Source organism: Rhamphochromis sp. 'chilingali' (assembly GCF_963969265.1).
Source record: "Rhamphochromis sp. 'chilingali' genome assembly, chromosome: 22".
In the NCBI taxonomy this organism is placed as follows: domain Eukaryota; kingdom Metazoa; phylum Chordata; class Actinopteri; order Cichliformes; family Cichlidae; genus Rhamphochromis; species Rhamphochromis sp. 'chilingali'.
The window spans coordinates 17,454,080-17,477,025 of NC_137950.1; the positions used below are offsets into that span (position 1 = coordinate 17,454,080).

At 37.8% G+C, this 22,946-nt stretch overlaps 1 protein-coding gene across 1 annotated transcript in view; it reads right to left on the reverse strand.

The window, feature by feature from the left end:
* The window catches only part of atrnl1b (attractin-like 1b), a 70,520-nt gene that overhangs the window by 10,598 nt on the left and 36,976 nt on the right, over nucleotides 1–22,946 (reverse strand). Inside the window, exons 21-26 of the mRNA XM_080873723.1 lie at nucleotides 22,081–22,133; nucleotides 20,485–20,579; nucleotides 20,177–20,255; nucleotides 18,076–18,233; nucleotides 15,731–15,792; nucleotides 12,056–12,134 (exon numbers count right to left, since the gene is read on the reverse strand). Coding sequence (XP_080729849.1) covers nucleotides 12,056–12,134; nucleotides 15,731–15,792; nucleotides 18,076–18,233; nucleotides 20,177–20,255; nucleotides 20,485–20,579; nucleotides 22,081–22,133 — 526 coding nt within the window. The remainder of the gene's footprint in view (nucleotides 1–12,055; nucleotides 12,135–15,730; nucleotides 15,793–18,075; nucleotides 18,234–20,176; nucleotides 20,256–20,484; nucleotides 20,580–22,080; nucleotides 22,134–22,946) is intronic.

Below are 22,946 nucleotides of genomic sequence, written 5' to 3' on the forward strand. Positions count from 1 at the left end.
TGGTCCGTGAGTCGTTTGGTACCAGGCCGCGAGAGTTGAGGCTCGGGTGTGAAATGTATGGTTTTCAGGGTTTTTAAATCGGTTTTCAGCGTTATTTTGTTATCGTTTTTATCGTTAACTCAGTTTTCCTGGGTCTTTTCAAGTGTGTTATGAATAAATCTTCTTTTTTTCGGTACCCGTACTAGTTTTATTTTGTTGTATTTATCCGCGACACGTTAAAGGCTGGTCCGTGAAAATATTGTCGGGCATAAACCGGTCCGTGGCGCAAAAAAGGTTGGAGACCGCTGCTTTACGGGGTTAAAGAATGAGAAAGAATGAAGAACTGAAAATGAAATACTGATTTCATCGAGTGTAACCTATAGCTGCAGGGCTATTACAGTATGAAGCTAAAAATCAATAGCAGATATCAATGAGGAAGCACTAAAAGACTACTCATAAATGTCCATGACCTAAAGACATGGAGAATTACTACTCCACTGAGCTCCAAGTCTACTTTTTGTATTGAGTTGTTTTTTTATAGCCCTGAATTAGATGCAAAAATATTATATGAAATAGTTATGGAGGTACAAAAATATTCAAAGGATTTTTTTTTAATATAATGGTACAAAATATATGATACAAAACTAGACAGATTCCATATGCATTAACATTAAAAATCAAAACCATCAGTGTAGGAACGTATCTCTCCAGATTTGACCAACACATTCTGCAATATATTTACCGGTTCCTCTCCAGGCTGTGGTGCGGTTATTACCCCACAGTGATACAATTTCTGCGGCTTTGACTGAGCAGAAAATAGCTTCTCTTGTTCCTCCCTAATCAATATTGTAAAACAACTAGCGCCACACTTTCATCATTGTCTGATCAATATCTAAATAGGCTGCCATTTTAGTGCCAAGGACATCAGTGATTGTTATTGGATTTGTGATGAGCTTAAGTGTGTTGCATTAAGATCTAATTGTACTTCAGATTAGTAAGCATTTCAAGTGGTTGTGCTGGTCCACCTTATAACCTGACTATCCTCTGCACTTATCCTAGAAATTGTTTCACATGAAAAAAAAGTTAAGAAAAAAATGTCATTGCAAAAAAACCTTTTATATTCCTGAAGAAAAGCTGTGATTGATGTTTTAAGTAATCCAAAGAACAAGTAGGTGAGCAAATACACAAGGAAAGTCAAGGGTTGTTTTTTGTGCACATTGTGACATTATGTATATAAAAGTGATTTTTAAGCCACTGTAAAACTAAAATATAAGCTTTATTATAAGAAATGAATGAACTACTGTGATTAAAAGACCCACGTGTGACCAACTAGTTAAAGTAATTCAGCACTACCTCCAAGGTCAGGGATCATTTCATTGGATGCTACTGTATATGCAGACTAATATTGATTACCAGCTACAACAGCTTGGCTGGTATCATTTTCACTACAAGTCTGTCTGTGTGTGAGTGCATTTGTTCCCACCATGCAGCGCTTTTTGCTTTGAGCAGATATATTTTAACAATAAGATCGGATTGCACCAGTCATAGACAAGCAGGTTGGATCAAAAGGAGTACAATAGATGGATGTGGTCACAAAGGTCCATTGGGCCTCATTCGCTAATATTTCCATAGAAAATACTCTCGCAACATTATCGTTGGATTCATGAAACATGTGCAGCAACCTGTTTTATTCTTACCACCATGCGTATGTGAGTGAATCAGGATTAGTCTAATCCAGCAGGCTTGTGCAATCTGCATGCTACCTGCATTTCTCCTCATGACGAAGAGAAACTGAGCAAAGCAACAACAATAATGTAAGTGAGAAGTTGCAAGAAAAAAACTATTTTTATATCTATTTCACAGTACCTGTTTGCCCTCTGATAGGCTGACAACTTGTCCAGTGTGGAGCCTTTAGCCATGTGACAGAGAGGCTGAATTGAATAAGACTAATTGATGAATAATGATGATAATGATAACAGCAATAATAATAATACTAATTCAGCTGTGTCAAACTTTGAACACAGCATGTACAAATACTTTGTAGCACAGCACATCGCATTTGTATGTAAGCCACCGTAGAATTCAAATGCTTCAATAACAGAACATTTTTGTTGCCTTCTGTAGTTTATCTCATGCAAAAAAGCTCAGATTTTTCATCTCTAATAAACAATTTAAGTAGTCTCTAATTTATCTCATCCCATTAAGAAAACTGTGTGTGACTGTTTGGGTCAGTTGTATTACGCTGAGTTTTCTGTCGGCACAGGAATTTGTCCTTGGGGCAGTAATGAACCCTGAAAATCTTGTGTCCAGACCTTCACCCTCGCTCACCCTGAATATAATTAGGTATTCATTAGTCTGGCCATTAATTGGCAAATTCATACGAGGTCTGGAAAGGTTGACAGCAATGTAGAAATGAACAAGGGGGGCTAGCAGTATATCAAGGACTCGATCTGTGTAACAGGTTTATAAAAATACTATTAGGCCTCTGCATTCATTATCTAAAATTGCTGTTGTTCTGTTGAGGATGTACACTGGAAAACACCAAATAAGATGTCATAACACTAATAAGATATTTGGTAGCAAACAGTGGTTCAACACCAAGAACACCTTCAAATAGGTAGACCTCTTCAAATGATTTTGGTCTTATCTATCCATCCATCCATCCATCCATCCATCCATCCATCCATCCATCCATCCATCTATGCGTTTATATCTATAAAAACCCTATGCATATATATTTTTCTCACTAAAGACACACACACACACACACACACACACACACACACACACACACACACACACACACACACACACACACACACACACAAGACCATACTGCACAATTGATCTTATATAAAATATTGTAGATATCTAATAAAAACATTTTTTAATTAAAACACAGCCTTAATCAACCTAAAAGACCCAAAAATGAAACAATAAACAGTAAAAATGTTTTTTTAATCATTTCATTATTACATTGTTATGTACGTATATTACGTTTTGTATACATCTACCTTAAGTACTTTCTAATAGATTATTTGTTTAACTTAATTTGCTAATTTAACAGGGATAATTGACATTATAACACCTGTGAAATAAAAAGCTAACCACAGGCCAGATGACAGACACAACATATTTGATTCTGTGCTGATTGAAGTAGCCTGTGCACAACAACAAGAAAGGTAACTACCTGGCATAGCAACACAAACCCTTCAAGTAAGCACACAGTCCTGCATAGACATAGCATACTCATTTGCAGAAAGATACAGTATTCCGTTCGTTTAGAAGGAGTACATTATGATCTGTGATTGCACCTGACTTTTTCATTATGATAACACTTGCTAATAATGATCAGCAAATGTTGTTTCCTGAATTTTCTCATTTCTACCAATGCACGTATAGACTCAGGTGATTATTTTGCAGTCCTATCTAAAAGAATGGAAGGTGGGCCATAACTTTATTCTCAATGGTCAGTGGGGCATAAAAATGCATGCACATTATCCCCAGTCAAAAGCAATACAAATCACTTAGAAAGTTTGCTGACTTTCACAGAATTAAAGCCTGATTAACAAGTCGGTCCACACTGCCAACACAAACAGCGTCTGTTCATCCCACAAATATGAACAGTGAACAAACTCCATGCTAATTTTAGTTATGGCCACAATAATCCAAAAGAAAGTGAGACAGACTTTTACTGTTTCTTTAATATGATGAGTAGAGATGTTACAGCCACAACCCAGCTGCAGCATCAGTGATTAATATCATGACTGCCTTGTTTCTGTTTTCTTCCACTCTACGCAGGATTCTTTCAATGCCATATAAGTGTAAGTAACTAAGTGTAAGTACATGTAAGTAGTTATTAATTGGGGTCGTACTTTTAAAACACTGGAAATCTAATTGTAGTCTGGGCCAAGGTTAAAAATCGGATAAACAGCCAGTGCATCCTGTGTGTCCTACACTCTGAAAATGAAAGTATACTCTCTTTCAATTCAAAGGTTTTACTTATCGGGACACATTAAAAAAAAAAAACCTGTCCCTTACCAAATTAAATTTATTTTAATACAACCTCAGAACAACAAGGAAACATCACATTACACAAATTATAACAAAAATGCAGAAGCATTGTGTGAAAAAGTAACCCCAGTCGAAGTGCTCCCACATGAATTAAGAAGATAAGTAGAACCGTGTGACGCTAATGAAATCATTTGACTAATTCAACATCAGCAAAGGTGAGGACCTCTATCAAAGCACAAGATTTGGCATTTTGCAGATCTGAAGTATTGTCTACAAAGCCACTTCCAAGCAATCTGAAGTCCATCACTCTCCAGTGAGAAATATTATTCACAAGTGGAAAACATTGAACATTCACAGTTGCTAATCTCACAGAAGTGGCCCAGCAACTTGACCCCAAGGTTGGACTTTGCAATGCTATGAACCTGTTCAAACTGAATAAGTTTGGCTTGTTTGGAAGAACAAACAACAAGACTTCTGGCCTTACTGCACAAACACCTCACATCAACGATGGTGGAGGGAGGATGATTTGGGCTCGTTTTGCAGTCACAGAACCCGGGAACCTTGCAGTCATTGCGTTGACCATGAACTCCTCTGTATACCAAAGTATTCCAGAGTGAAAAGAAGTGAAATGCTGTCGCCGGACCTCAAGATAAACAAATGCCCATAAACCTCAGTGAACTAAAGGAACGCTGTAAAAAACACAGTTAGCCCAAACGCCTCAATAATGATGTCAGAGATTGATACAGAAAATGATTACATCAAGTTATTGCTGCTTAAGGTGGTTTAATAATTAATGGAATCAAAGGGCTGTGGGGCTTGGTTTCTCACACAGTGGTTTTCCATTTTTGGTTTTTAATAAGTAAATAATGACATGGTGTATTATGAGTTTTTTTTTTTCTTATTCATCTGAATCATTTTAGAACCCGGTAAGGACCAGACGATGTTTTATTAGGTCCTGATACATAAAACCTCAGAGCTAAAAAAGAGGGTGTATTTTGTGTCAGTACATTATTTTGAAGATGCAGCTGTTACTGTATTGTTGTACAGACTTGCTGGTAGAACATGCATGAAAAAAGGCCCCAAAAACTGCACCGATTTGTTCCCTCAGTCTGAAAATATTGCCTAGGGGAGGTAAAGCTAAGGGGAAAAAAACAACAATATGAAATTGAGATTGATCACCTGATTGATTTTTCTTTTGTAGCTCTGATTTTTTAACTTACATCTGAGGTCCCGTGTTAGATTGTTGTACATCTCTACTATTAAACGTCAAAGCAGCAATACCAAACCAACAGATCTGACCTGCCTAGGCCACCACAAGTTGAAATGAGAAATTTTGCCCTTTGCAATAAGATAAACACAGGCTCGAGTGCCAAGCAAAGTTGTTGCAAAACAAGAAAACAGCTCACCGGTTATTACTGGTTCCAACACAAAAGCTTCAAATCCAACAACGTTCATTGTAAATGTCAGATAGAAGCAATGTTATTTATCATGGTGCAGAATTAATTTAAAGCAGCAGCAAATCACAAAAAGAGAGCGGGAGCAAAGTTGGGGAATGCTTTGCTCTGTGTCCAGAACATGTTTCAGAAATGTGCTGGGAATACAATCATCAAAGGTCCAACACAATACCGGAAAGATTCTAGAAATGAATACTAAGTTACTGACAAAAGGCGAGAGTGAACTCTGTAAAACCAATTAACGTTTGTGCAATGACAGACTGATTTTGTCAAGAATACAAGCTGGAGCCATTCACAGTTTTGATAAGGGTGGGCATGGAGTGCATTACTATGCAACTTGATTAATTTGGCAAGTGAGTGCATGAATTATCTGTCTAGTGAATACAGCATTTTGTTCCCTTCACTGGATTCTATAAAAGGGTAGGTGTCATCCCGCCTCTGAGCATATTCTACACCTAAGCAGGTCACTTTGTCCCTTTCAAAGATCACTGGCTGTACCCACCGGCTCAGTCCCGCAGAATAAAAATAAAAGTAAACACTTCATAAAATGGAAAACAAAATGTTGAAGTGCTTGAGTATGGGAGGTTAAATGAATATATAAAATAGTCACTTATTAGTAAGATAGCTTCTAAACTTCCAAACTGTGGCATAAGTTGTACTACTAATGACAGTCGTGCTCGATGTGTAACTTAAGGTGGAATTATTAGAGCGCAAACTTTAAACTGAACAAAGGACAATCAAGGTGACAAGAGGCTTAAGAGTAGGATAATCTTATTGTAGCAATCGATGACTGCTGATTGAGCTCTTCAAGAGCACACACTGAGACCAACAAGTCTGCAGAGGGACAAGCGAAAATTATGTGGTTAGTAATGTGTTCCTTTCACTTCTGTCAATGAGAGCACAATAATAAATCAGGCAATCCAAATGGGTGTTGTTGAAGTGGCTATTTTGGGTGATACTTAAGGCTCTTGGTGCCTGTATGAAAAAGCAGGATGTGTATTTAGGTGCTAGGCAATCAAATGCATGGAGTCCTCTTTGGAATGCCATGTTTTTGCCTTGCCAATGGAGTATTTGTTTACGTTCTTTGCAAGAAAAATTAAAGTGAATGTTATTATGATCACTTGCAATAAACACGCATGCCATTCAGCCCTTAAACTCAGGGGTCTTTTATGTGAAAGTGCCTACAGCACATCTGCACACACACACAAAGGGCTTGGTTTGGCTCATTCTGGCCAAGACCTGAAGTACACTCAAATTCAGACAGGAAAATGGACAGCTGTGAACATCACACACAAGCAGCTGTTTTGATTCCATTTCCTGGTTTGTGTAGATGATGTGTTGGCAATAACTTGAGTGCGTTTTCTGTGAACGCACATCTACGCATTTGCAAGAAATTGATGGTCATGTGGTCTTCCGAACAACCAAAACAAATAACTATAAAAGCTAGAGTCCCAAGACAAAAACACATATACTGAAATAAAAATATACCACAAGCCTTTGCGCTAACTTTTACATTCCTCACTTGCTTGTCTTCAGCTGACACAACAATCATTGCGCCATCAGATCTGCCCATCAGTAGTTATGAAGGCCACGATAATGTAATAATAATGGTCCTTTCACCTACAATAGCACAAGAAAACATTGCTCTACACAACCATCTGTATTTACATATGTTGCGAAGCATGTCTCTGTGTGTGAGAGCGATAAAGAGAGGAGCTGCATTAGATAAATTCATGTGCTTGTGTGTGTATCATCTTTGTGTTGCAGTCTCGTGAAATGTCAACACTCCCTCCCTTCTGTTCCCCCCACAGGTAGCTTCAAAGAGGTCAGCCCTTGTCCTCTTCTGTGGCATTTACAGCTGTTGTCTTCCTCCCTTTTTCCCCACTCAGGATCCAAGTCTTGTCACCTACCTTCAACTAAAATTATTCAAATATAAAAGCTGTCACTTTGAAACCACATCCTTTCAAGTCCACACAAAAAGAAACCCCTTATTCAATTATTCATTTAGTGTGGTAAATGATCAGCCTTGTAAGATTAACTTAATAGAAGGAATTACATATTCTCCATTTAAAGGCTCGTGGAATGCTCTTGTTTATTATTGAATCATTGGGTATTGGGTATCCTCCATTCACAGCTATTCTTTTACGATTATGTCCTTATTATTATGACAATGATTGCTTGGATATAAAGAAATACTCTTGTCAAATTTGATCCTGAGACAAAAAAACCCCCACAAATATAAATATCATATAAAACTATTGCCTTTTCGATCCAACACATTACAGAAGGAGTAATACAGACTTCACATCAAAAAGCCAATACCAAGTATCAGACATCCATATGCCACTTGGCCTAATCAGAATCTCATTATTGTCTCTGCCATTCCTGAAAGCCTCATTAGGACTCATTCATTCCATGCCCTTATGTCAGATTGAGGCTTAAATGGCCCCGCAGACCAAATCCTCCCATCTTGTATTTGGACAAGTCTTGTAAGTGCTGAGGCTGTGCACCAATTCTTTCAAATTAACTGGACATAGTGTTTACAAAAGAGCCAAATCAGGTCATCAATGAGACAACACTGACAGAACTGAGTCGGTTAACCTAACACTACAGGAGACTTAGTACCGTTTCAACACTGAAAGTAGTTATAACTTTACTTTGGTTACTACACAACATCAAGTAGCTAGTATTACAAGCAGTGTAGTAAATCAGACATTCTGTTTTCCACCACTCGCTTGGCACTGGATAATTATCTGAGTAACAGTGAAAAATAAGGGCAAAACTGGTGGATTAGAAAATAATCCTTCAAATCTACAGTAACAGAGTTATTTTAAAAATTAGTGAATCAATGTGTAGCTGATGAGAAAGAAAATGACTCTTATAATCTTTTGAATCACCTTTTCTCCAGGTAAATTGGCGGGTACAGGACTTAAGTAAAAAAAAAAAAAGAAGCTGTTTGACCATACGTGTTCAACTAGCAAACACAATGTATTTACCCTGGAATAAATATTAACTTAATCATTAAATCTTGTACCTATAAAATGTGCTCACTGAAGCCTAATGGAGAATAATATGTTTAATGTCCAGAATTGGCTGTGTAAAATGAGCAAACCCAAGAGTGTCCTCTCTAGGAAATGAAAGTGATTTTGTGTAATTGCCTTTAGAGCAGGCAACAGAAAAAAAAAGGGGGAAAGAAAGCAATATTACTTTTTATTTCCTCTTAGGATTGATTATGGTCCAACTCCAATCCATCCTTTCACCCTCCCACTGTGAGAAGAGCATAACTCCATGAAGTCATCCTTGCACCTGCTGGAGGATTTCTTAATTAACTGTAAAAATACAGCAGCAAGCTTTAGACGCCCTCAGCTTCCTCCAATAGAAATAGGAACTTGTTGTTTAGCATCCTCTGATATATACCGCCATCAATCATGTATTCCAATCTTCAGACTATTTTACTCCAAATCTTTTAAGCTTTTTCAACATTTCCTAAACACTCCTGCTTGTCTCATGTCTTTCCTTCTGACTTATTCTGTAATATTGGCATTTATAATGGCAAACACTAAAAAGATAATAAACAAGTTATGAAGCACTTTTCAAATGTGAGAAAGCAATGTACAATTGTACAAATTTTCCAAGAAACCCTCCCCCCCCCTGAGCCTGGTTCTGTTGGCGGTTTCTTCCTGTTAAAAGGGTGTTTTTCCTTCCCACTAACAGCAACCTGCCTGCTCATAGGGGGTCATATGATTGCTGGGTTTTTCGCTATATGTATTATTGTAGGATTAATTATTAATTTTGTTTTGTTACCGAGACAGTCCTGAGGATAGCAAGCCAGTACTGGGACAACTTTACAAGTTATAAACTTAGTTGGTTTAAGAACTGCACCTAATCCAGCAAGCTCTCCATATGAATGTCCAAACTGAATGAAAGTATCTAGGCAGCGGGTGCATGGGCATGCAAGTCTGTTATAAAATAACTTGTAGATATAGACTTATAATAGAGTTTACTAAAGAAATCCAAGATGAAGATGTAAGCTGAAGGTCACTCACAGAAACGTTGGATCCTTTTCCCAGCTGAAACGTTTTTAATGTAATCAAAATCAATAAAAATTATGGTAATAGCTCATGCTGCATTAGATGTGAAGATGAAAATTAGTGGTTTGAGCTTATAGCTTCAAAAACATACAAGCACTCAGAAAAATAATGCACTAGAAGTCCTACTTGATATATGAAACTTTTTTACTCAGATAGCACATAAAAAAGACCCTTACTGTTTCTGTAACAATCTCTTAGGTATTGTGGAAGAGTGCTCATGAGAACTGCCACATAAGAAGTAGTTGAAAACTACTTGCACAGCTGAAGCACCCATTACAGTGCTGAATAACACCCTCCAGGCTGTTACAGCTTTCAGGAAAAGGTTACCGACACTGCTTCTCCTTAAAATGTTTCTTTAAAAGTAGGGCTTCTGAAAAGAACATAAGGGAAACCTTGAGCTACTGTTTTTCACATATTTATAAAACCGTGCACTAGAAATCAAAGCCTCATCTTTTCTAACTGGTGCAAGTTTTCACTCTGTATAATCTAAGAAGTTCTGTAATGACATATCAACAAGAAACTCCAGTAGGTGTGCCTTCAAATACAGAGCAATAAATAATATGAACTATATATACATGTATATATATATATATATATGTATGTGTACACGTTCTTTTAGCCACAACAAAACTTTTAACCCAGAGAAATTAAGATATAGGGGGTTTTATTTAACTATGCATTTGTTTTGATCGGATGCCTGAAGGACAGTGACAAAACAGATGAGCAAACAGAAAAGTGAGCAGAATTTTAATGCCATGAGCCATCTGCTCGCATTAATTTTTTATTGACTTTAATTCTTTGGATAGGCATGATTCAAACTCACGGCAGCTATCATTCTTGTTTATTTTCATATATCAATTAGAGAATATAAAATTCAGATCCCATAATTATCAATGTCATCCCCGATGGGGATATAAATTGTGAGAGATTTATTAGTAGCCCACATGTCATAAAGGCTGGATACGCACCAAATGAAAACTCCTGCTATTGAGTACCAAACAGCATCCAGGAGAATGTATGGATTCACTGAGGAGATGGAAATGTCAGTTACTCTGATAGAAACCAGAAACCAGCCGATACAGTTTGGGTTAAGGGCAGTGAGATGAATTTGCATATATTTGCCTTTTCCCTAAATTTCCTCCACAGTATCCTTCCTTCTAACCCTCTCTTATAATTTCCACTGACAATCATCTCATCTATAATCCTTCTTCTTCCCCGTCTTTTTCAGCCCTATCTTTCCAACGTTGAATTTTAATGATTCATATCCACCTTTTCCTTTGGTCATTCACAGTATCTGCACTTTCTCCTTTCTCGTTCTTCTTTCCACTGGGCCATTAAACTTAAATTCACAATTTATCACAATTATCATCTTTACTGTTAATCATATGTATTTCTGACAAAATAATCAAATAGTCAGCCTAAAGCCCTCTAAAAGGAGTTCTAAACATCATGCTGAGAACCTTACAGCCTGCCCTGTACCATCATCAGCCTAATGGTGACACCTGAGCAATCAGAAGGGGTGAGTCAATTTTCTATCCACGTGTAACACGCAATTTAGCAACGCAATTTTAAATTGTATCTTTATATCTTTAGTCACTTTCTTACTAGCAGCATGTTGCAAAAAGAAAAAGAAAAAGAAAATTTCCTCCAATTTCTTTAGTTTTCTCTATGTAAATGCCAAAGTCATAAAATGCCAGTTTAGCTGGTATAAAGTAGTATTTTTCTAAAACCACCTCAGAAGTGGAAGGGTGGCTGTAGAGAAGCCATTTTTAACAAAGGCAAACAAGGCTTGAGATCTCTCAAATTACACAAGAACTGGACTGAAAATCTGCGTTAAGAGGTTGCCCCAAAGTGAAGGCTCTCTCACAGAACAAAAGGCAGACAACATCCAAAGAACTCTGGCATATCCTCGAAGAAATCTGTCGAGCTATTCCCATAGATTACTTACAGAAATTACAAGAAGGTGGTTATATCAACTCTTTAGAATTGTGCCCACTCTCATTTTGCCATATATAATGTGTATATTTTTTTTTCCTAGCAAAATATGAGGGGTGAGGAAAATATGAAGAAATGGACAGAACTATAAGCATTAAAAAATGTAATCAAACCACAATCTACCAGTCTGAAAGCAGTCCTTTAACCACAGTTATCATCCGAGTTAAGCTCCAACTCCTGATTTTACAAATAACACAGTGACGGATCTCAACTCTCCACTCTGTGGGTAGTGCAGCATTGCCAACTCCCATACAACTCTTGAAATCTGATTTCAGACACTGTCTTGAAGAGAAAGAACAAATGCTGCCCTCTTTCCTTTTGATTTCACTAAAGAGCAGAAGTCAGACTGCCTCTGAGAAGAGAGGGGCTGTGTGTATTTGGAACAGAAGCTGTAACAACATGCAGTGATTGTCACCCCACGTTCCTTAAAACGCCAAATGCTTTTGCATAAACAACCGGCATATTCACAATTTGTTAAAGTCAGGTGTATTTATGTAAGCACGGTGTGTTTTATCGACTTACCTCTCGTCGTCTAGAAGCCCAGCAGGTTTGTTTGATCTTCCACACCACCGCTGCCACCAGGAGTAGTGACAGAAAGCAACTGTTTTGACAGAGAGGAAACAATATCAGCAAAATATTCTATTTTTTCATATGCATATGCAACATTGAGGTAGCCCCATATGAAATCATTTAAAGCCTTTAGCTACAGTAGAGCTCCTTTTTGGTTGCAAGCAACCTGAATGAATGTCACCGTGACCGAGGACATGCTGTTTTTAATTTAGCTGAAAGTTTTTGCCTTCAGTTTGAAAGATTGTGTAGAATTGTCGAAGTGCATTGTGGGGGAGGAAGGGACACACACACAGACACAAGAAAAAAACTGGCAGATTATATTTTTACTTGCAAGCTTGTTGAAAGCATAATCTCTCTTTGGGTCAAAGGAGCAGGCAGTCCTTCAAATACCAGCTCTGCGCAACACCTCACAACTTGTCGTATTGTTTATTTTTTGTATCTAAACAAAGGGCATATCATTTATTAATTAGTAAGATTTATCATGTTTGGACAAAGCCACATTAGCCCTTTTCTGCTAATCTAAGCAGCCGTGCAACTTCCAGCAATTCTGCAAAACAATGAGCTCAATTTTGCGAGCTTTTCTTACAGTACAAGTACGTAGCTTCGACATGATTAAACTCCTGACATTATCAGTGATCAAGACAGGACAGACTCAAAATTTCAAAGTTTCCTGCTAACAAAACAGCGAAGATGATTTGAAGAGGCGGAATATTCATTTCTCAGTAGACTGAATATTTTGGCTGATTACTTCAATTAATAATCCGACAGCACATTAGTCAAGGGAAATTCAGCAAGGTCCGAGCTCTACCGGGATAGAAAAATATGACTGATTGAGAGCTTCCACTTCATTATCCATGTGACAGATGAGAATGTAAAGATTATTATCTGCTAAAGAGACATTTTAGCTTTGTTTTAATTAAGAACATGTGTCAAATGGTGTTTTTACCTAAGCAAGCTCGTGGAAAGTATTAGTGTTGGCTTACATTTGATTTAATCAATTACTTCGATTACTTTGAACAATCTGAAATTTGAACATTTTATCCACTTGAAACAAATAAGGGTAAATATTTTCACATTTCCTTCAAGCCATTCTCTAATCACTGAAATTAAACCTGTGTTAAAGCACAGGAATAAAGGCGATGCCGTTTTGATTTGAAATGCTGCAATAGGAACAGTAAGATGTTGACTTGATATGCTACATTTCTACAACAGGTCCATTGGCCAGGATGTTTGAAGAAAGTGATAACAGGAAAAGAAAAAAATAAGTAAAGTGAAATTTAAGCGTTGACTGAAGTGAAACTCTGCTTCAAATATCACGGTCACACATGAAATGTATTTTAAGCTTTGAAACCGTTTCATTCTTTTAGAAGTACTTGAGCCATCTTAGACACCTTTGAAGATAACAGTGAGCGGCAGAAAAAGGGGTTGAGAGTGTCTGAATGGGATTTTCATGTGGCAGAAATGACCAGACAGATTTTTGGCTGTAGAACACAAAGCGTAATCACGCTAACTAGATTACAACTTAGACAAGTGAAGTTTATGAATTCAGATGAAGAAGAAATATGGAAATAATGGAAAAATACTAGGTGTCAAAAGGCTTGCAGTGGAAAAGGTAAAGTAAACACTGAATAAACATAGTTGAAGAAGAGTCATGCTGTCATTTCGTCGCCCTCTACCTCTTATACAAGGAGGCCTAGAAACCCTGTGGGGTGATTTGACATTTTGTCATCAAGCTGATTATGTTTCCTGCGGATTTCATCCCTCTTCAGAAAAAAAACAAGCTGTTTGTCACTGCATCAAGGCTTTTTTTTCTTTTTCATGGGTCAGTAAAAACTGGACAACAGAAGGACGATGTAGACATTATGAGAATTATTATCACCTCTCTAACAATGGAAACAAATCCTGGATCTTAGAAATACTTAAAGCATAAACAGTTTTTATAACTAATACTGAAACAACAAAAAGAAGGACCAAACTGTAGCTGCGTTGTGTCCATGTTGTGAACCTGTTCAAAACAGTTTTTGTGTGTAATATATTTTAGACAAACTAAACTATCAGCCTCTCTTTTTCTTTCCAACGATTCCTGAAATTGGCTATTGAACTGTAACGTGATACGCTTGAAGCAGAGGATCACTGTTTGTGTGACAGCTTTATGGGAAAGTTATTGTGGGTTGTGTAATGATGGGCAGGTGCCTTGGGCAAAGACGATCTTCTATTCCCTTCGTGACACCTACACACATAGCATTTTAGTCCATTTAGCTACTCTGGGCAGCACAAGATCAAAAAATGAACGCCTATACACAGAAAACAACTCTTGCTATAAGGTCAGTAACCAGAAACCACACATATGGCTGTGGGGAACATCTTCTGAATCTTTTCACAGATAGCAATATTTAGGATAACTTACAGTATAAATTTTGCAATTATACTCACATCTTCTTAACTTATTCAGACTTTGATGTACCTTTGAGACAGCCCAATTTACTCCTTTTAAACATTTCAATGAAAGACTTTCATCGCAGTTCTCTGGATGAAAAATCATTAACAGTCCTCATATCTTGATCGCCCACACCTTCTATTTAGATGGCACTTTCATAGAAATGTGCACCTACTTAAATTGTAACTGGCAGTTCATTTGGCACTTGAAAAAGGAAAATTGCTACCTTGAAGACACAAGAAGCATTTACATGTATTCGGTTAGCAGAACTGACCTAAAAGGCTCACATAACTCAGTAAGGCCCAGGAGAGAAGAGCTGAGAGTGACGATATAGTGGATAATGTTTCCTGACTGGAGAACACTTACAGCCCTGTTTCCAAATAGTAGGGATGCATTGCAAAAATTAAATAAAACCAAACACAAGTATAAAATTAATCATTTAAAACATTTTTTTCCATTAGAAAGTTTTTAAAAAGTTCATGTTGTGTAACATTTGAGAAGACCAGTTTCTGTAGTTTTAAAGTGAAATGCTTTTAGATGCAGTCAGGCCCATTTCGTGGTGTAGTTCATTTTATAATGTCTCAGATGCTTTTAGTGACTGACAGGTGTGGGCAGGCTCTTTTCACTGAGCCTGCTGCTCTGTTGCTGCTAATATATACCAGGTTGTGGCCTGGCAACCCGAACAAAGGAGAACTTCCCTACAAAAGACGTTTAATGCATGTCACGGCAACCTTAAAATATATAATTTGGCATTAATGGTTCTTTCACCATCATTCAATATTAGTTTTCTTTATGCTGGGAAACATTATTGCTCAACTCTTATTTGCTCACACAGTCGTTCACCAAGTGAAACATACATATCTAAAAAGCAAAACTAATTGGGTTTCAATCATTTTTTAAACAACAGCTTTTTCTTATTATATACACTTATTTATTTAACCTGTTTTTCTTAGACTGAACCATCTCAACGTAACACCAGGCTTCAGTCTCACAGGCCTAGAAACCAGTCGGTGACGCTGTCATAACCACGATTTGTATTGGTAGAATGACTTTTTCACAAGCGGTTGGTGAAAGTTGCTGGCAATTGACAACTGGCTTGCCAGGTTGCTGTGAATCAGTCTCAAGGCTTTGTGACTAAAAGAAATGACTGAGTTCACGTTTAGGAATAAATAAATATTTTATACACTTACCTGAAAAATGTAACAAAGAACTGGACGAGATCCATAATGCCACCGTGCTGGGAGAAGGCGATCTAGTGAATGGAAAGAAGACGATAAGCAATGACTTACTATGAGAGAAAACGCATGGATATGCGTTATAATTTTAAGATTTCTAATGTATAATTTAACCTAAATTTGTAATTGTGTCTTAAGGTTAATGTTCAATATTGTTAATAGCATTTTTCTTTTCAGATGCATAAATTAAAATAAATACAACATTTTAAAATCCAAAATAACTCACAATGCTGACTTTTTTTTTTTTTAAATTTAACCCATTGATCTCAGATCTCAGCAATAATGCAGTCTCTCTCTACCATAGCCGACGTATCCAAAAGGCAACATGGCAGTGAATGACGCTTCATCAGAAACATGTTTCATCTTCATTAAAAGAGAGATTACGCACAGTCCTGGCAGCTAAATCACATATAACAGGCCACATCATTGTGACAAGTCATTATCTACTGTAGATGTTTTGAAAGCACTGTAGCCTGAAAGCATTTAGACAAACACACACAATGTCATCTGGAGCCCCTGGTTGGCAACACATTGGTTTGGGTAACGGGGCACAAATTGTGCTTTTAGAGGTGGATTACTTGCGTCACATCTGTTGCGTTGAATGCTAATTTAACAATCAAATTAATCTGGTCTTCCAAAAAAAGAAGAAGAAGAAGATGCGTGGCTGAACCTACACATTTATTTATTCGTGCAGATATGTCTAGATTGTATTGAAATGTAGTGGTTAGCTAAATATTTGGCTATGTCAATATCACAGGAAACAGAAAGGGGTATGTTAATGATCATATAGCATAACAGAGTCACGGGGCTAATATTCTTTAATGACAACTTCATCTACCCCCCAAACTTCTGCCACCTTTGACTTTTTCCAACCCTATTAAGTAGAAAATGAGAATCACTGATCTGAAATAAGATGCTTACTGACATGGCTAACATGACTCACAAAGCACACTGTGCACAGATGTTAGCTGGCTTTTAAGTAAATTGGACATGTCTATTTAGTGCTTATAAAGTTGTTTTTCACACGATATGAGGTCAAAGCAATATGTGTAGGGTTAATTCAGTTTCAATTCATCCATCTAAGCCAATCAATTTCATCATCTGAGAACATTCTTCTATTACAATTGGCCTTTTATTACACGGAGGAACATGCTGACGATACGATTTGGTGGCAACATTTTCCCTCCATGAAAACTGCTCTTTACGATCCAAGTCTATATTTAAATCTGTTTATGTGTTTGGGCCTTACATACAAACCCTCATAAGAAGAAATCCTGTCTTATCTCATCCAGGTCTCCATTCTCATCCATGCATCATGAAGACAAGCAAAGAAAGAGAGACCTTATCCTGTTACAGAAGCTATTTGCTGTACAGCCCAGGCTAGTCCATAATAAATAAGCGACTGTTGGCTGGGAAATCTAATAGAAAACTATTACCAGGCCCCCTCCAAAGATGGATTGACCCCACAGATATTATTACTCCAAGGTGTTCCATTCATTTACCTCGTGAAATTGTAGGACGAAATATAAAAATCAATATTTGGGAGTGGACTAATTAGCAAAATGGATATTGTGTGATATTTGAGGGGGGACAATTGTTATCTCGTTGTATTAAATTGCATGGTGACAGCAGATTCGGGTGTTAATTCTATGGGTTTGACACCTTCCATATCCTAGTACTAATGTACTTTATATCAAACTTAGCATATTCCAGAGAGAGCGTTTCTAAGGCTTAGTTACAATTTATAGAATTAAAATGTTAAGCAACATTTATAATCCCTAAAATGTCAAAGAACACTCCCCGTGTGTGCTGTCCATGGGCAAGCTTTCCTTACAAAGAAACCCTGCCCATCCCCCATCCCTTTACACTAGACCTTTTTGTTTTCCTGCAAGTAGATAAAAGCAAATGGACGAGACATCTTTCAGTGTTGTATTTTCAAGCGGCCCACCAATCAAAGCCTCAATTGGATCCATTCAGGGAGAGGGGCACAAATTTGAAACAATGCTTTTTGCCTTTGCCTGCTAAAAAGCAGCTGTGCACCTATGAACACACATTCATTGAAGGTGTAATTACAATCGAGTGCACTTGAAATCACCCAGAGTGACAATAGAGCTCTGCATGTGCAAAGATGGCTGCTCCTGCTCTTTTTTGTCTTAATTCTTTTATAGATTTATTCATACATACTGTATTCACGTGTGTTTTTAGCATTTTGAAAACAGTCACAGCACATAAGAGAGGATTAGCTCACTGTCTTATCCGCTTCTCATAAGTCAGTCCAAGGTCACACACGCAGTTCTTACCTGGATCTTGATGGGCCATGAGAAGTTACTGACGTAGACATAAAAAGTAATGTTGGGGTTGCTTCTGAAGGTGAACTTCTCACATGAGAAACTGTCTCTATATTCCTTGATGTTTGTTTTGGACACGATGGGCACCTCCTCTCCAGAGATTGTTCCAGCTGTAGAGTTAAAGAGTTTATGTTCAGAATATAAACATCTAACACACTCATTGTTATTTATGTAAAACAGAAATGTTTTAAATATTTCTAGATGTGGTTGAAAAGCCTAAAAGAGGGACATTAAGTCGTTTGAGACCTAACTTTGCCTTAATGTAACTATAGAAGATGAAGTCTGCATGAGGTCTGCTCAGATCCACTATTGTTAACAATCAGTTCTTGCTTGTGTCCATTTTTAGCTTTTCTCTGAGTGGCATCTTAAAATTTTAAAACAGGATGATGCAATGTGCCTTAAATGAAATTCTGTATGCTAAACACTAAACCGTAAATTTTCTGTGTCTTGTGTATACAAACTTCTTGATATCCCTAATGAAATCAATATATAAACATATTCTGGACTAAAACTCTTAAAACTCAATCTTCCATCTATCTAAACGTTCCAAGTCATTTCTTATTCTTCCTCATGTCAGTGGGTTCTCAACATTGACATTCCAAACCACGGCTCTGAAACAAAAGCAGTGAAAATGACAGCTTGACTGTGGCTACGTGAGCACGTTTATCTTAATTGAAATCACCCCTCCTCTCCCTTCTCCTTCCCCCTCCCAAAGGTGCTTCGCGCGCTCGTCGATTGTGAAGAGGGTCCCGTTCCTTCTGAGACACAATATCTTAGCAGAGAAAGGGGACCCAACTTCAAATATTAATAACGCTACTCCAAAAAGGTTAAGGTGGTGGCGAGGCGCGCGGGAGGTTAACGTGTCTTAGTGGCTAGAAAATGTCAGTGCTGTGTGGACAGGAGAAAGCGGCAGATGACTTGAGAGGAGGGGAGGCCAGAGATAAACAGTGGCACTGGACGACTGCAGTGTCCTTGGGTGTCTTTCCTCAGGGAACCTATAATATCCACTCAACAGTGACACGGTACACACTAACGAGAGAAGGCGCGTTGTTGTTCCTGTTATATCTCTTATATTGACTGACTAATTCATTACTTTAATATTTATATCATAATGTTACACACACAGACATTATACTGTATATACATTTATTTTTATTATTATTATTATTATTATTATTATTAAAGCACTGATTGTATGGTATTAATCACATTTGTTATTAGATACTTTCTTTTTCAAATTGAATGAAACTGATTAAACAAAGGCTTTGTTTTGTAATTAGGTTCAATTTGAAAGCATCTTAGTCATTATTTCATTTAATGCTGTGAATGTGGGAACAATAGGAACCTTTTATGTCACAGACTTCAGAATAAATAGAGGACATCTAATCAGCCTGAGTCCATGTGGATAAAAATAAGCAACAAATTGTTGTCAGTTTGAATATTGGCTTTGGTGACCTTTGAATGCTGAGAAAGTTTTATAGATGTTTTGTTGGACATTTTTATAACATCCAAATAGCCTCCTGAGACCCAGCCTATTCATTTATGTCCTCTGTCACGCAAATCACAAAAAAACCCAGAAAAAACCCTGAAAGATACTTTTTTTTCTTGGTTCGCGACTTCACGAAACATATAACTTTTGCTGAGAATACCTAATACTATTTGTGACAAAGAAGTTGGAACAGGAGAGACAAACTCACTACTACTAATCTTGCTTATGTCTGTTCTCCTTGTGCCTACATGGCTTCTCTCTGGGTACTCTTGCACTCCAAAAACATGCATGTTGGGTTAATTTGTGATTCTAAATTGGCCAAAAAGTGTGAATGGTTCTCTGTCTTGCTGTGTTAGCCATGCATTATAGTGGCAACCAGTCCAGGGTGTACCCCATCTTTTGCTCTTTGCCAGAGGGGATAGGTTTCAGCCACCTCCAACCCTGAATATCAGATATAATGGATAAAAAAAAAGGATGGATACTAAAATGACTGGGACTAATAACTCACCAGAAACATTTCAAGTACAAAAAGAAGAAGAAGAAAAAAAAAAAAAAAAAGAGTACCTGTTGATCCAACCGACCACGTGATGTTCAGGTTGAAGTTATTGGACGCATTTATGGACATTTCCAAATTCTTGGTTTGCTTTAGATGAAAAACATAAATCCATTAATGAAATCATCTAAATACTGCACAATTTACAATTTACATTACAAACGTTTTTACAGCAATGTCAGGCTCAATGTTTCTAATTATCAAAAACAACTGACCAGTAACCAGAATAATTAAATGTGAGTGCCTCAGAGCGCTGCGTTCATGTTAACTCTAACATCGTTCCCGATGACTCACTGAAAACTCTTCTTGAAGAAGTTACCTGCTCAGGCGAGGCCATGAAGTTTATGGCAGTGTAGTGATTATCATCTTCCTGGATGAGACTGAAGGTGAACTGGTAGTCAATCAGAAGATTGTCTGTTTAGAAAACCAGACAGGAAAGAAATTACTCAGATGTTGTCCCATGTCCCGTACATCATACGTAGATGACAGCTTCATCAAGAACTTAGCTGGCAGATGTAGCTTTACCACCACAGGCTAGAGGCTAAAATCTGATTGCTGCAATCAAGCATGGAACTAACAGATTAACCTGACCCTGAGAGTAAATAATCTTCACCAGAGATTAATGAAGTTTTTATTATTAATGAACTGCCACAGATGATTTCACTGGTAATGCTAAATTATCTTTTTTTTTTTTTTTTTTTTAAAGGAGATACATGCATCAAATATTTTATTATTAAATGTGTCCTTTCACATTCGTACCACAGCTGTTTACTTTTTCCCTGGGGGACTGCAGGGGCATGAGTACTAAGACAGTGGATGATCGAATTTGCAGGAGCTATTTTTTGGCATATAAATTACATAATTTACCAGCCAGAGTCTGAGATGTCCTGTAAAGCCACAGAATAAAAAGTATTTCTTTATAGGCTTAAATAAGCCTCCTGAAGATCTGACTCATGATTAAAAACAAAAAACAAAAAACTGCACATTAATAGTAAAATGGCATTAAAGCCACAGAAGGCTTTGGGAGATACATTTAGGTCTGCATTTTTCAATTACAAACTACAAACTAACACACACTGCAAAGGAGCTGGATAATGTCGCATGAGTTCAAAGTGCTCAGTGGTCTTTTGGATAGTGAGCACTGCCATGTTTACAATAGTGCACAGCTAAGCTCAAGAACAAGTCCCAGTGGTGTCCAGAGGTTAAAACAAGCTTCAGGCTTTTAGTTTCCTGTCTTCCCCCCATTGAGCCTGTTGTCAGGCTGTGGCATTTCAAAAAGGGACAAAACCTTGGCAAAGGCTCTGTTGTCAGTAGCGGAGTGCTGAAAGGCAGATAACAAATCGCTAAGTACCGCAGCACCGTGAAGGACACCACATCATGCAAATAAACACACAAAGCACAAACACACCAGCGTGTACAGTATACACAGGAAGGGGGGCACAGATGTGCTACCACTCGGCGCTGGGTGTCAGCTTCGTGTCATTCGAGTTCCTTTTCCATATACGCACACTGATAGTTTGACTTGTTAAGTGAAAGGAAAATCTATCATTTAGTCAACTTTCTAAATGAATAAATGAGTAGGTGCGTGATTGAGTGAGTAGACAAGTGGAGAATTTTTTTACTCCTCCGTCTCCTTGATTAGCTCAATCACTCACTCCCTCTGATGCACTTGACATTTTCACGACAAGTCATTCTGTCACCGAACAAGCGCCCCTGGTGCCAAAGTGCTAAAATGCTCCATCTGCCCTGGGCGGAAGAGTGGAAGTGGAAGGAGAGGGGGGAGAGAGAGAGAGAAAGAGAGGGGAGACAGAAAGAGAGAGAGAATCGCCAAGAATAATAAAGGTGTGTGTTTGTGAGAGCGAGTGCATATGAGCTGTCTCTCCAGCAAGTAGCTGTCCAGCGGAGAATTACTCACAGTAACAGGTTCCTCTGAGTGGATTGCCAAGGTAACGGTTTTCTGAGTCACATCTGCAGTGAAGAAAACAGAGAGGAGAGAACAAGATGAAGAAGAGTGCGAACAGATTGAGAGCAAGAATGCCTCTTATCAGAAGCAGTGTCTGCCAAGTGCCAGCGCATTAGCTCCTGCTGTTGGCGCCTCATCAAGTCTCTTACTTTTGACAAAGAGGAAATAATCTGATAGTTTGTAAAAGTTAATTAGATTTTTTTCTCTCTTCCCCCCCCCCCCAAAAAAATGTTGTTTATCAAAGTCACACATGCACAAAACTTCACATTCCGCTTGATCACAGAGGTCTGTGATCAGGTTTAAGCCCTTAAAATCCTTGGAGCAAAAACAGCTCTTATTTGAATTTTGGAGAAATATAATCTTTAACTGAGAATAACCGGTGATCAAGGGGAATCCTCCTCGTGGAATAAAGTCAGATAAGACAGAGTTTTGCACATAGTAAGGAGGAAATTTAAAGTTCAAAATGGACCAGGTTTATTGACCCAAGTTAAAATTCAGATGTGATAATCAGAGCTGGGGTTGAACACAGTAACAACAGTCACAGGCTAAATAACTAAATGGTTGTCCCATGACGTTTAATTCTGTCCATAACTCAAAAGTGTTTTTACAGAAAACAGGAGGCTTTTGCTTGGACGCTGTTAAGTGCAACTCCTTGTTTCTCTGATACTTTAGGGCAGGGGTGTCATAATCGCCACAGCAAAGCCCGCAATCCAGCCCTAATTTTTCCTGCTGATAAAGATCTCCAACTTCCTATTCATCCTACAAAATAATTACACGATTTAAAAATCCCTTTAAAAGTGCCTGTTTTTTATTATTTG